This window comes from Anomaloglossus baeobatrachus, chromosome 6, assembly GCF_048569485.1.
Source record: "Anomaloglossus baeobatrachus isolate aAnoBae1 chromosome 6, aAnoBae1.hap1, whole genome shotgun sequence".
NCBI classification, from domain to species: Eukaryota; Metazoa; Chordata; class Amphibia; order Anura; family Aromobatidae; genus Anomaloglossus; species Anomaloglossus baeobatrachus.
Window position 1 is genome coordinate 562,947,137 of NC_134358.1, and position 15,477 is coordinate 562,962,613.

Sequence of the window (15,477 nt, forward strand, 5' to 3'; positions counted from 1 at the left end):
AGAAAGCTGGGGACATGTATCCAGCTTCATGCACAGTGCACCTAGAAAGCTGGGGACATATATCCACCTTCATGCACACTGCACCTAGAAAGCTGGGGACATATATCCAGCTTCATGCACAGTGCACCTAGAAAGCTGGGGACATATATCCAGCTTCATGCACAGTGCACCTAGAAAGCTGGGGACATATATCCACCTTCATGCACACTGCACCTAGAAAGCTGGGGACATATATCCACCTTCATGCACAGTGCACCTAGAAAGCTGGGGACATATATCCACCTTCATGCACAGTGCACCTAGAAAGCTGGGGAAATATATCCACCTTCATGCACAGTGCATCTAGAAAGCTGGGGACATGTATCCAGCTTCATGCACAGTGCACCTAGAAAGCTGGGGACATATATCCACCTTCATGCGCAGTGCATCTAGAAATCTGGGGACATGTATCCAGCTTCATGCACAGTGCATCTAGAAAGCTGGGGACATATATCCACCTTCATGCACAGTGCATCTAGAAAGCTGGGGACATATATCCACCTTCATGCACAGTGCACCTAGAAAGCTGGGGACATGTATCCACCTTCATGCACAGTGCATCTAGAAAGCTGGGGACATGTATCCACCTTCATGCACAGTGCATCTAGAAAGCTGGGGACATGTATCCAGCTTCATGCACAGTGCACCTAGAAAGCTGGGGACATGTATCCAGCTTCATGCACAGTGCACCTAGAAAGCTGGGGACATATATCCACCTTCATGCACAGTGCACCTAGAAAGCTGGGGACATGTATCCAGCTTCATGCACAGTGCACCTAGAAAGCTGGGGACATATATCCACCTTCATGCACAGTGCACCTAGAAAGCTGGGGACATGTATCCAGCTTCATGCACAGTGCATCTAGAAAGCTGGGGACATGTATCCAGCTTCATGCACAGTGCATCTAGAAAGCTGGGGACATGTATCCACCTTCATGCACAGTGCATCTAGAAAGCTGGGGACATGTATCCAGCTTCATGCACACTGCACCTAGAAAGCTGGGGACATGTATCCAGCTTCATGCACACTGCACCTAGAAAGCTGGGGACATATATCCACCTTCATGCACAGTGCACCTAGAAAGCTGGGGACATATATCCACCTTCATGCACAGTGCACCTAGAAAGCTGGGGACATGTATCCACCTTCATGCACAGTGCATCTAGAAAGCTGGGGACATGTATCCACCTTCATGCACAGTGCATCTAGAAAGCTGGGGACATGTATCCAGCTTCATGCACAGTGCACCTAGAAAGCTGGGGACATATATCCACCTTCATGCACAGTGCACCTAGAAAGCTGGGGACATGTATCCAGCTTCATGCACAGTGCATCTAGAAAGCTGGGGACATGTATCCAGCTTCATGCACAGTGCATCTAGAAAGCTGGGGACATATATCCACCTTCATGCACAGTGCACCTAGAAAGCTGGGGACATGTATCCAGCTTCATGCACAGTGCATCTAGAAAGCTGGGGACATGTATCCAGCTTCATGCACAGTGCACCTAGAAAGCTGGGGACATATATCCACCTTCATGCACAGTGCACCTAGAAAGCTGGGGACATGTATCCAGCTTCATGCACAGTGCATCTAGAAAGCTGGGGACATGTATCCAGCTTCATGCACAGTGCACCTAGAAAGCTGGGGACATATATCCACCTTCATGCACAGTGCACCTAGAAAGCTGGGGACATGTATCCAGCTTCATGCACAGTGCATCTAGAAAGCTGGGGACATGTATCCAGCTTCATGCACAGTGCATCTAGAAAGCTGGGGACATATATCCACCTTCATGCACAGTGCATCTAGAAAGCTGGGGACATGTATCCAGCTTCATGCACACTGCACCTAGAAAGCTGGGGACATGTATCCAGCTTCATCGAGAGCTGGCATGAAATGACCAAGGGTGTGCACACATGTGAGACATGTGTCGCGGGCGGGGAGGAGGGTGCCGGCCCCGCGCTCACCCCTCTGCTCGGGTCCGGCTGCTGCTGCTCAGTGGTGGCTCGAGCGGTGGACCGGATCCCGGGGGTTTCTCGAGCGGCACTCCTCGCCCGTGAGTGAAAAGGGGAATTTTGTTGGGGGAGATTGTCCGTGACGCCACCCATGGTTGTGGTGATTTGTAGCACCACCGCTGCTCAATATGGGGATCCCGGGAGTGGTGATGCGGAGCAGCCAGGTGTTGTGTTGCCCCTCCGTGGGTAGGGGTTGGTGATCCCGGGGCCCAGTGATGGAGTGGAAGGTGCAGGGCCTGGTGGGCGCAGGGACGCGGGGGCAGCGCTGTGCCTTGCGACACTGTGGTACTCACTCAGCCTGAGACGTTGACACAGTTTTACGGTAAACCACACGGCTGGAAAGACGGTTCCCACGGACGGCTGCACTTGCTCTCCCAGCAGGTAACGGTGATGTCCCTCTGACCTGCACCTGATATTTCTATGTTGGTTGTGATGGGTTCCCACCGGTAACCCGCTCCTCGGCTTGGATATGGGCCGGAGGAGCCCTACTTTGCCCGCAGACGCTGGCCCCGAGGAGCTGGTGCCCTGGCGGTGGCGGTGTTCCTCACTAATGGTCGGACTGTTGTCTTCAATCGGGACTTGGTTGTTGGGGGATCGACGTCCCATTCACTGACGGATTCGGCAAATTATGGCGACTCCTAGCCTTGCTGGGGTCCGAGAGGCCCCTGCCCTGGTGCTGACTGTCCTTCGTATACTGCTCCAGACCGCCGGGCCACTACCCATACGCGGTCCTTCCAGCAACCTCCGAGCAGTCCCCCTCCGGACAATCACCGCTGTTGCTGACCTTGCTGACCTGTCCTGCACTTAGCTGGACTAACTTCAGGCCTTTCTACGTACACTTTTGTTCCTTTTCTTCCTTGCTCTACTACCACTTCACTTTCACTTAGCTCCTCTACCACTTCCTTCTACTTTGAACTTCCACTTCTATCTGCCTGGTTCTTCCCGCCTCCAGGGCTGTGTACTCCTCGGTGGGCGGAGCCAACCGCCTGGCCCACCCCCTGGTGTGAACATCAGCCCCTGGAGGAAGGCAACAAGGATTTTGATAGCTTTGGTGTTCCTAACTGGGATGTAAGGTGTGGTGGTGTGATGACCTGTGACCCCTGGCTTGCCCAGGGCGTCACATTCCCCCTTAGCAAAATGCAGACCGTCCGCGGGCTGCCCGTCCAACACCGGTTTTATTTTTCTGTAAAATGTAAAAAGATAACATATGATTCATAACATCTTCCCACAACGGGAGGCACATTTCTTAAACGTTACTAAACAGTTTTACGGGTACGGTTTCCGCTCTCTCCCACCCAAGCAACCTGGCCCTGATGCTGCCCCTAAAGCCAAGGCAGCACCCCTTGACCCACAGTCCAGCACAAGTCACCCGAGCGGGATCTGTCCTTCCCCTCCAGAGGGTAGCCACCGGTTCCTTTGGTGGCTGGGCCCCAGCCTGCTCTGCTGAGGGCCCTCCCTCCAACCTGCCTCTCCGGAGGCGGCAAATGCGGAAAACGGTACTGTAAAACAACATACTTACAAGCCACTTAACGTTTGTGGTTGCCCTGCAAGTTCACGGGCTTGTCCATGGATAGTTCCCATGCAAAACAACTTTTTAAACGGTCCCCATGGGGACAACGGTGACGGCTCCAGCCGGTTCAATCACAAAGAATCAGGTTAAACTTCGGTTAATCATTTTTCATCATTCACTGTAAACTTTTCAAACAAACACAAAGGTGGTCCCAACGGGGACTGCTGCAGCGGGCATCCGCTGCCCTTGAGGCGGCTACCACCGCAGGGGGTCGGCCCACTCCGGGACCGAGCGGTACATGGGGTTTTCTTCCCACTGGCAGTTCAACCCCGAACCGCTAACAGCCGTTAGGAATGGCGGCGGAGGCGGCATGCTTGGGACCTCTTCCTCCATCAACGACATTCTCTCCAGACCCCCAGCCGTGGTGCTGATGTCCGTCTCCCACTCAATCAGGGCCGGTTCTGGGGTTTGGGTGGACTGATCGCGACGCGGCACGGCTGCAGCGGCCCCTTGCTCACGGGCCCCCACTACGGCAACCATCCTTCGCATCTCTGCCTTCCAATCCATCAACTGCTGCAGGCTCTGCGCCCTCACCTTCACGCAGAATCGGCCCAACTCCCGCTCCAGCCACGCAGCGGTCCCGGCGGGGAGTTCACCCGGGCCGCAGTCCTCAAAAGCTACTCCGCCTCGTTTCCCCCAGAGCTTGGGTACTCCGGTGGTGGGTATTCTCGCACTCCAATTCGAGGACGCTGCCATTTCTCCATCTGCGTCCCCCTTAGCTTCTTTCCGGCCACTCCTCTATTGGGGCGGAGTTTTGGCCTTCGCGCCTCTGCTACTCGAGAAGACGCTCGAGCGGGAACTTTTCGCGCCAAAGATGGCGACTTCTGGAAATTTTCAGCCGGATACCTCCGGCGGTCACAAGGCGCACCTCTACCCAACGGCAGAGCGGTAAGATCCTGTTCGTGACGCCAAGTTGTCGCGGGCGGGGAGGAGGGTGCCGGCCCCGCGCTCACCCCTCTGCTCGGGTCCGGCTGCTGCTGCTCAGTGGTGGCTCGAGCGGTGGGCCGGATCCCGGGGGTTTCTCGAGCGGCACTCCTCGCCCGTGAGTGAAAAGGGGAATTTTGTTGGGGGAGATTGTCCGTGACGCCACCCATGGTTGTGGTGATTTGTAGCACCACCGCTGCTCAATATGGGGATCCCGGGAGTGGTGATGCGGAGCAGCCAGGTGTTGTGTTGCCCCTCCGTGGGTAGGGGTTGGTGATCCCAGGGCCCAGTGATGGAGTGGAAGGTGCAGGGCCTGGTGGGCGCAGGGACGCGGGGGCAGCGCTGTGCCTTGCGACACTGTGGTACTCACTCAGCCTGAGACGTTGACACAGTTTTACGGTAAACCACACGGCTGGAAAGACGGTTCCCACGGACGGCTGCACTTGCTCTCCCAGCAGGTAACGGTGATATCCCTCTGACCTGCACCTGATATTTCTATGTTGGTTGTGATGGGTTCCCACCGGTAACCCGCTCCTCGGCTTGGATATGGGCCGGAGGAGCCCTACTTTGCCCGCAGACGCTGGCCCCGAGGAGCTGGTGCCCTGGCGGTGGCGGTGTTCCTCACTAATGGTCGGACTGTTGTCTTCAATCGGGACTTGGTTGTTGGGGGATCGACGTCCCATTCACTGACGGATTCGGCAAATTATGGCGACTCCTAGCCTTGCCGGGGTCCGAGAGGCCCCTGCCCTGGTGCTGACTGTCCTTCGTATACTGCTCCAGACCGCCGGGCCACTACCCATACGCGGTCCTTCCAGCAACCTCCGAGCAGTCCCCCTCCGGACAATCACCGCTGTTGCTGACCTTGCTGACCTGTCCTGCACTTAGCTGGACTAACTTCAGGCCTTTCTACGTACACTTTTGTTCCTTTTCTTCCTTGCTCTACTACCACTTCACTTTCACTTAGCTCCTCTACCACTTCCTTCTACTTTGAACTTCCACTTCTATCTGCCTGGTTCTTCCCGCCTCCAGGGCTGTGTACTCCTTGGTGGGCGGAGCCAACCGCCTGGCCCACCCCCTGGTGTGAACATCAGCCCCTGGAGGAAGGCAACAAGGATTTTGATAGCTTTGGTGTTCCTAACTGGGATGTAAGGTGTGGTGGTGTGATGACCTGTGACCCCTGGCTTGCCCAGGGCGTCACAGATGCGGAGAGCAGGCGGTGTTGCCGACTCTTGCAAATCATGTTATCAAACCCACAGGAGCGTCATAATATGGGGAGAGGGAGACTGGTCTTCATAGGCTGCTAACAGAAAGTCTGAGACTGTGGGAAGAATATGAGCCACACTCAGGATTACCCTGTAAATAATGGGGGTCCTTTTTGGATACCAGTGAGAAGGGCTTGTATGTGGGCACAGATCTGGGTAATGCTGCTACTCTGGGGTACTGTAGAGATCCTCAGTGACTGCTAAAGATCATTTAGCAGCTTGGTAGCTCAGTGGTTAGCACTGCATGGTAGCTCAGTGGTTAGCACTGCATGGTGGCTCAGTGGTTAGTGTCGCGGGCGGAGAGGAGGGTGTCAGCACACTACGCTCACCCCTTCTGCTCGGGTCCGGCGGCTGCTGCTCAGTGGTGGCTCGAGCTGTGGGCCGGATCCCGGGGGTTTCTCGAGCGGCACTCCTCGCCCGTGAGTGAAAGGGGTTGTTTGGGTGTGGGGATTGTTTATTGTCCGTGACGCCACCCACGGTTGTGGTGATTGCACCACCGCTGCTCTGGATGGGGATCCCGGGGATGGTGATGCGGAGCAGCCAGGTGTTGTGTTGCCCCTCCGTGGGTAGGGGTTGGTGATCCCGGGGCCCGGTGATGGCTTGGGGGGTGCAGGGCCTGGTGGGCGCAGGGACGCGGGGGCAGCGCTGTGCCTTGCGGCACTGTGGTACTCACTCAGCCTGAGACGTTGACACAGTTTTTACGGTAAACCAAACGGCTGGTAAAACGGTCCCACAGACGGCTGCACTTGCTCTCCCGGTAGGTGACGGTGATGTCCCTCTTCCTAGCACCTTTGTGTACTTGTTGGTTGCGATGGGTCCCCACCGGTAACCCGCTCCCCGGCTTCAAGCTGGACCGGAGGAGCTCTACTCTTTGCCCGCAGGCGCTGGCCCTAAGAAACTGGTGCCTTGGCGGTGGCGGTGTCTCTCTTACACTGGCTGGGCTGTTGCCTTCAATCGGGACTTGGTTGTTGGGGGATCTACGTCCCCTTCACTGACGGATTCGGCAAATTACGGTGACTACAAGCCTTGCCGGGGTCCGAGAGGCCCCTGCCCTGGTGCTGACTGTCCTTCGGAACACTGCTCCAGACCACCGGGCACACAGCCTATGGGGTCCTTCCAGGAACTTCCAAACGGTCCCCCTCCAGACAGTCACCGCCGTTGCTGACCTTGCTGACCTGCCCTGCACTCAGCTGGACTCTTCAGGCTTTGCACACTCTTTCTGTTCTGTCACCACTCTTGCTTTCCTCCTTTACTCCTTTTGTTCCTTCACTTTCACTTAGCTGTTTACTTTAGCCCTGTCTGGGCTACTCCTCCACTCCTTCCACTTCCTCCTCCCTGACTCGACTTCGTTGTTTACTCAAGCTCGTCCCTGAGCTGACTGCCTGGTTTCTCCCGCCTCCAGAGCTGTGAACTCCTCGGTGGGCGGAGCCAACCGCCTGGCCCACCCCCTGGTGTGTATCATCAGCCTCTGGAGGAAGGCAACAAGGATTTTTGGTTAGCTTAGATGTTCCTACCTGGGATGTAGGGTGTGGTGGTGTGTGACCTGTGTCCCCTGGCTTGCCCAGGGCGACACATTAGCACTGCACAGTAGCTCATTGGTTAATACTGTATGGTGGGTCAGTTTGCACTTCATGGTGGCTCAGTGGATAGCACTGTAGAGTCTCTCAGTGGTTAGCACTATTCAATGGCTCAGTGGTTAGCACTGTACTGTGGCTCAGTGATTAGCACTGCATGGTGGGTTCAGTGGTTAGCACTATTTGGTGGCTCAGTGGTTAGCACTGTACGTGGGTTCAGTGGTTAGCACTATTCGGTGGCTCAGTGGTTAGCACTGTACGGTGGGTTCAGTGGTTAGCACTATTCGGTGGCTCAGTGGTTAGCACTGTTGCTTTGCACTGCTAAATTCCTGGGTTCAAATTCAACTAAAGACAACATCTATGAGGAGTTGTTGTGTTTTCTCGGTGTTTTCATGGGTTTATGTTTCTTACCAAACAGAAAAAAATGTACAGATAGTGAATTTAAATTGTGAGCCCCAGCGGTGTATGAGTATAATGGTGCTATAAAAGTACGGGAAATAAATAATACATCTATAGAGCACAGAGAATGCGTACCGAACTCTCACTGCCTTATCTACTTATAGGGTGGAGGAAGACGAGGAGGAGATGAAGAGGCAGGAGGTGGAGGAGCGTAACATCCAGGAGGAGGAGGAGAGTGACACTGAGGAAGAGGAAAGTGACATCAAGGAAGAGGAGGAGGAGAGTAACATCACGGAGATTTACATCAAGGAAGAGAAGGAGGAGAGTAACATCGAGGAGGAGGAGGAGAGTGACACTGAGGAAGAGGAAAGTGACATCGAGGAAGAGGAGGAGGAGAGAAACATCACGGAGATTTACATCAAGGAAGAGAAGGAGGAGAGTAACATCGAGGAGGAGGAGGAGAGTGACATTGAGGAAGAGGAAAGTGACATCGAGGAAGAGGAGGAGGGGTGTGACATTGAGGAAGAGGAGGAGAGAGACATCAAGGAAGAGGAGGAGGAGAGTGACATCGAGGAAGAGGAGAAGGTGAGTGACATTGAGGAGGGGAGTGACATTGAGGAAGAGGAGGAGAGTACCATCAAGGAAGAGAAGGAGAGTAACATCAAGGAAGAGGAGGAGAGTAACATCAAGAAAGAGGAGAGTAACATCAAGAAAGTGGAGAGTAACATCAAGAAAGAGGAGAGTAACATCAAGAAAGAGGAGGAGAGTAACATCAAGAAAGAGGAGGAGAGTAACATCAAGAAAGAGAAGAGTAACATCAAGAAAGAGAAGGAGAGTAACATCAAGAAAGAGAAGGAGAGAAACATCAAGAAAGAGGAGGAGAGTAACATCAAGAAAGAGAAGGAGAGTAACATCAAGAAAGAGGAGGAGAGTAACATCAAGGAAGAAGAGGAGAGTAACATCAAGAAAGAGGAGGAGAGTAACATCAAGAAAGAGGAGGAGAGTAACATCAAGAAAGAGGAGGAGAGTAACATCGAGGAAGAGGAGGAGAGTAACATCGAGGAAGAGGAGGAGAGTAACATCGAGGAAGAGGAGGAGAGAAAATCAGAGGCCACAGCCGTAGAGAGGTATGTGCTATATGTGTGTATATACCCCCCTGTATTCTCCGTGCAGTGACCGCAGAGTTTACATTTTACTGTGACTTATAATGAATAATACACAGTTTGTGTCCTCTCACTTCTGCTTATAAATCACCGAGTGTGACCCGTAATCAGGCGGCCCTCGCCCCATGTTATTCAATGCGTCCGTGATGTTCTGTTTTTTCCTCTGCTGTTTTCGGACTGAGGAATAAATCCCAGCGTGCTGCGTATATCTGCAAATATCGGATCAGACTCACCAATGCAAGTGTATGGGCGCAAGACAAAAAATAAACGTCACACGTGACCATGCCCTAAGACTGAAGTCCTTGTAGCGGACATTCAGGTCACATCTAAAATTTACCACTTTTGGTTTTTTTTTTTGTTTTTTTTTAATCTCTCTCTTAGGACAAGACGCAGGTGGTGGAGACCAAAATTTCTCAGAAGATACAAAGAGAAGAACACGTGAGTGACGGTTTATCTTCGGTTTATTTGGTGCTGCCACTAGAGGGCGCTCACTACATAGGGATTTATACAGGAAACACAGACTCATAAATCAGTCTGCGGTGAGCGCCCTCTGGTGGCGGCAAAAAGGATATAAAAGTTATTTATCTGTGATTGCATAAAGTGCTCCAGAGGTAGAGGAGGAGGATGGGGGGAGTTGTTACAGGAATTTGACTCTCATCTACTTTTACCCCAAAATGTATTAATAATGAATTCTTATCTTTCCTATTAGCAGCAAAAGCAGCAAAGGGGAGAGAAAACCTTCCAGGTATGTGCAAAACTATGGAGATCCCTTTATTCCTGCCAGATTAGAATAAATAGAGGTAACGGGGAGGGTTCTCCCGTTAGGACCCCTCTCTATTACCGAAAGCCAAATTACTCACATTTACACTAATGCAGTTTACCCTTAAGATTTCCTGGAGTTTCCCAAACATTTCCCTGCAGATTGTGGGGGACCCGCGTGTAAGACTCCCCAAAAGCATCTGGGGTCTCCAGGAATTATAGCAAGATCACAGAGAAATGGTCCCCCCCCTCCTCCCCAGTTTGGACCCTTCTCAGCAGACCCCTTGTCCCCCCCAGACCCGTCCATTCTCAGGAATCCTCACCCCGATATTATCTCCTGCAGATTCTTCAGATCCTTATTTTGGTGCTGTGTAAGGACACCAAGGACTAAGGAGGATGGTGCCGGGGTAAGAAAAGGGGACACAGACCAAAAAAGTATAAAGTCACAACCGAGCCCCAGAAACCCTGCTGTGTCCGTGACCCCGGCCGACTTGGACTGTGACCCCAACTGGCTTCAAACTGAGCCCCGGACCACCGGTGTAGATGCGGAGAGGGCTGAGAGTGAGCCTGGGAAAAAGTCCTTTATTATTTAAAAAACAAAGCAAACAAACATACTACACATTTTTGGTATCACAGTGTCTGTAGCAACCACGGAAGGATTTTTAGAACAGCAATCTGGACTACTGCTCATAGCCCGTCACTCCGGGGGAAGCCGTGGCCCATCAATATAGGGGCATCCGTGGCCTGTCACTCTGGAGGATCCGTGGCCCATCACTCTGTGGGGATCCATGGCCCGTCGCTCTAGGGGGATCCGTGGCCCTTCACTCTGGACAGTGTCCGTGGCCTGTCACTCTGGGATGATCCGTGGCCCGTCACTCTAAGGGGATCCATGGCCCATCACTCTGGAAGGATCCGTGGCCCATCTCTCTGGAGGGATCTGTGGCCTGTCACTCTATGGGGATCTGTGACCCGTTAGCCACTCTATGAGGATCTGTGGCCCATAAGTCACTCCGGTGGGGGGGGGGAGATCCATGGCCATCACTCTTGGATTATCTGTGGCCCGTCACTCTATGGGGATTTATGGCCCATCAGTCTATGGGGATCTGTGGCTCGCCACTCTATGGGGATCTGTGGCTCGTCACTCTGGGGGGATCTGTGCCCCGTCAGTCACTCCGTGGGGGAGAAGATCCATGGCCATCACTCTTGGATGATCTGTGGCCCTTCAGTCTATGCGGATCTGTGGCCTGTCAGTCTATGGTGATCTGTGGCCTGTCACTCTATGGGGATCTGTGGCTCATCACTCTGGGAGGATTTGTGGCCCGTCAGTCACTCAGTGTAGGAGAGGATCCATGGCCATCACTCTTGGAGAATCCAAGTCTCATCACTCTGTTGGGGGGGAAGATCTATGGCCGTCGCTCTTGGAGGATCTGTGAACTATCACTCCGTTGGGGATCTGTGGCCCATCACTCTATGGGGATCTGTGGCCCATCAGTCACTCTGGGGATATCCATGGCTCATCAGTCACTCTGGGGGGAACCGTGGCTCATCAGTCACTCTGGGGAGATCCGTGGCCCGTCATTACTCTGGGGGGATCCGTGGCCCATCAGTCACTCTGGGGATATCCGTGGCTCATCAGTCACTCTGGGGATATCCGTGGCTCATCAGTCACTCTGGGGACATCCATGGCCCGTCATTACTCTGGGGGGATCCGTGGCCTATCAGTCACTCTGGGGATATCCGTGGCTCATCAGTCACTCTGGGGGGATCCGTGGTCCATCAGTCACTCTGTGGGGGGAAGATCGATGGCCGTCACTCTTGGAGGATCAGGAAGCCTTCATGTAGCTCCGCTGGCGATATTACGTCATGGTGCCGGTTGCATCATTTAGCATGAACACACCGGCCACAAGAGGGATGCAGTGGAGGAGCCGGGGGTCCCCCGAGGAGGCCATTCTCTTTTTTTACTTTAAAGTGAATGAATTAGCGGTGGAGACTGCGAGAAAGGACAAGACATAATGCCACGTGCTCAGTGTGAACCTGATCTCATCCGTGAAGAGCACGGGGTGCCGGTGTCGGATCTGCCAATCGCCCTGCGCGGTGTTGGGCTGTAAGCGCAGCACCCACTTGTGGATGTCGGACCCTCATACCACCCTCATGGAGGCTGTTCCTGACAGTTTGAGCAAACACATGGAGATTAGTGGCTGCTGGAGGTCATTTTGCAGGGCTCTGGCGCTGCTCCTGCTTGCACAAAGGCAGAGGTTGCGGTCCTGCTGCTGGGTCGCTGCCGTTCTACGGCCCTTTCCACGTCTCCTGGTGTACTGGCCTGTCTCCTAGTCTAGACACAGCTAAACGTCTTGCCACAGCTCATATTGATGAGCCATCCTGGATGAGCTGCACTACCGGAGCAACTTCTGTGGGTGGTAGACATCGCCTCATGCTACCTCTAGGGGTGAGAGCAATGACAATATGCAAAAGTGACCAAAACAACAGCCAAAAAGGATGAGAACAGAGAAATGGTCTGCGGTCACCACCTGCAGGACTGCTCTTTTATAGGGGGCGTCTTGCTAATTGCCGAATTGTTTTGTGCAGTTTCCAAACTCCTTTCTAGGTGACAACTGAGAATTGTTCACTCAGCGGAGAAGGTGGCTCCGTAACCAGGGACATCAGTGTAAAGATTCCACTCCGGGTGGCATCGCAGTGTGATCACTTTATGTGTAGGGCTTGGGTGTAATGTTACTCACGTGAGGCTGCGTTCTGCGTGGAGTGGGGCTGCGTGCTGCGTGGAGCGGGGCTGCGTGCTGCATGGAGCGGAGCTGCGGGGCCGCATGAAGGAAAAGGGGGTGATATTACTCGCGTGGTGCTGGGGAGCTGCCTTGGTAGGGGGTGATTTTACTCTCGTGGGGCTGCTTGCTGGGGAGTTACGTGGGGAAGGAGGTGATGTTACTCTAGTCCGACTGTATGGAAAAGGGGGTGATGTTACCTGCCTGAGTGTGAAAGATGATGACTAACGTATGTGGGGCGACGTGAAGGAGGGTTTTATGTTACTTACATAGCGCTGCTTGCGTTGTGCTGGATGCTGGGGGAGGCGCAATGACAAAGGTGGTGGTAGGAGCAAAACAATCGCCACCAACCCCAGTGCCTGCTTCAGCTGCAAGTCTGTCTGTGGGCGCACAATACAGCTGAAATGTATTGCGCCACAGAGTCCTGTCAGTTCCCTGCACTGCAATACATGCTGCCAGCCAAACAGAGGCCACCAGCTGACGCTGCCTACAGAGGACCGTGCAACATGGGAGACGGCAAAGGTGAGTAGAATGTTATTTTTTTTCTTGTGTTAAGAGAAGGGGCCCAGTGTGGGAACATATATACCTGCATGGGACCGAGGATGGGGACATATATACCAACACGGGACCCAGGATGGGGACATATATACCAGCATGGGACCGAGGATGGGGACATATATACCAACACGGGACCCAGGATGGGGACATACAGCGCTGGCAAAATTTAAGAGACCGCTTGCACAATTGTCAGTTTTTCTGATTTTTCTCTTTATATTTTTGAGTAAAATGTAAATTGTTCTTTATTCTACAGTCATGACCAAAAGTTTTGAGAATGACACCAAAATGCTATTTTCACATGATCTGTTGCCCTCTGGTGTTTTATTGTGTTTGTCTGATGTTTACATCACATACAGAAATATAATTGCAATCATATTATGAGACCAAAGGTTCTATTGACAGTTAGAATGAGTTAATGCAGCAAGTCAATATTTGCAGTGTTGACCCTTCTTCTTCAGGGCCTCTGCAATTCTCCCGGGCATGCTCTCAATCATCTTCTGGACCAAATCCTGACTGATAACTGTCCATTCTTGCATAAGCAATGCTTGCATTTTGCCAGAATTTGTTGGTTTTTGTTTGTCCACCCGTCTCTTGATGATTGCCCACAAGTTCTCAATGGGATTAAGATCTGGGGAGTTTCCAGGCCATGGACCCAAAATCTCTATGTTTTGTTCCATGAGCCATTTAGTGATCCCCTTTGCTTTATGGCAAGGAGCTCCATCATGCTGGAAAAGGCATTGTTGGGGCCAAACTGCTCTTGGACAGTTGGGATAAGTTGCTCTTGGAGGACATTCTGGTACCATTCTTTATTCATGGCTGTGTTTTTAGGCAAGACTGTGAGTGGTGCGATTCCCTTGGCTGAGAAGCAACCCCACACATGAATGGTTTCCGGATGCTTAACAGTTGGCATGAGACAAGACTGGTGGTAGCGTCACCTCTTCTTCTCCTAATAAGCTGTTTTCCAGATGTCCCAAACAATCGAAAAGGGGATTCATCTGAGAAAATGACTTTCCCCCAGTCCTCAGCAGTCCCCTCCCTGCACCTTTTGCAGAATATCAGTCGGTCCCTGATGTTTTTTCTGGAGAGAAGTGGCTTCTTTGCTGCCCTCCTTGAAACCAGGCCTTGCTCAAGCAGTCTCCGCCTCACAGTGCGTGCAGAAGCACTCACACCAGCCTGCTGCCATTGCTGCGCTAGCTCGGCACTGCTGGTAGTCCCATCCCGCAGCTGAAACAGTTTTAAGATATGGTCCTGGCGTTTGCTGGTCCTTCTTGGGCGCCCTGGAGCCTTTTTGGCAACAATGGAAGCTCTCTCCTTGAAGTTCTTGATGATGCGATAGATTGTTGACTGAGGTGCAATCTTTGTAGCTGTGATACTCTTCCCTGTTAGGCCATTTTTGTGCAGAGCAATGATGGCTGCACGTGTTTCTTTAGAGATAACCATGGTTAACTGAAGAGAAACAATTATACCAAGCACCAGCCTCCTTTTAAGGGTGGAAACACATCTATGCGAGTAAAATCGGTCCGACTGGGCTGAAAAAAACTCGGCTGATTTTAGTTCACGTTAGGTGCGAGTGCAACGCAAGTGCGATGCTATTTCTGAGATTTTACTAGCGTGTGTAATGCGTATTTTTTACTATGTCATCTGCCATTCAGCGCTGCTACATGGCCGCTGACAGCAGACACAGACAGCCATGTAGCAGAGCTGAATGGCAGATGACAGCAGACACAGACAGAGCCGCACTGTCAGAATGAACTCGGGTGAACTTCACCCGACTTCATTGTCATACCGCGGCTCTGTCTGTGTCGCGCCCTGATTAGCGGTCACCAGTGAAGGGCTCACCGGTGACCACTAATCCCCCGAGTGACTGAAGTTAGCAGCCCTCTCTCATACTCACCGATCCCCGGCGCGGCGCTGCACGGCTTTCTCACTGCTCCGGCGGCTTTTACTATTTTGAAAAAGCCGGCCGCTCATTAAAGAATCTCGTATTCCCTGCTTTCCCCGCCCACAGGCGCCTATGATTGGTTGCAGTGAGACACGCCCCCACGCTGAGTGACAGGTGTCTCACTGCACCCAATCACAGCAGCCGGTGGGCGGGTCTATACTGTGCAGTGAAATAAATAAATAATTTAAAAAAATGGCGTGCGGTCCCCCCCAATTTTAATACCAGCCAGATAAAGCCATACGGCTGAAGGCTGGTATTCTCAGGATGGGGAGCTCCACGTTATGGGGAGCCCCCCACCCTAACAATATCAGCCAACAGCCGCCCAGAATTGCCGCATACATTATATGCGACAGTTCTGGGACTGTACCCGGCTCTTCCCGATTTACCCTGGTGCGTTGGCAAATCGGGGTAATAAGGAGTTATTGGCAGCCCATAGCTGCCAATAAGTCCTAGATTAATCATGTCAGGCGTCTATGAGACACCCTCCATGAT

General features: G+C 52.7%; 1 protein-coding gene across 5 annotated transcripts in view; it reads left to right on the forward strand.

Annotated features, from left to right (window-relative positions):
• RPS23 (ribosomal protein S23) overlaps positions 1 to 15,477 on the forward strand; it is a 37,819-nt gene that overhangs the window by 10,184 nt on the left and 12,158 nt on the right. For 2 of the 5 annotated variants that reach the window (XM_075315744.1, XM_075315743.1), the window contains 4 exons: positions 7,951 to 8,913; positions 9,331 to 9,387; positions 9,659 to 9,694; positions 10,052 to 10,314. In XM_075315744.1, coding sequence (XP_075171859.1) covers positions 7,951 to 8,913; positions 9,331 to 9,387; positions 9,659 to 9,694; positions 10,052 to 10,301 — 1,306 coding nt within the window. In that variant the 3' untranslated portion in view covers positions 10,302 to 10,314. Of the gene's footprint in view, positions 1 to 7,950; positions 8,914 to 9,330; positions 9,388 to 9,658; positions 9,695 to 10,051; positions 10,315 to 15,477 lie in introns of those variants that run through there. The other 3 variants (XM_075315745.1, XM_075315746.1, XM_075315747.1) reach the window with 3 other exon arrangements.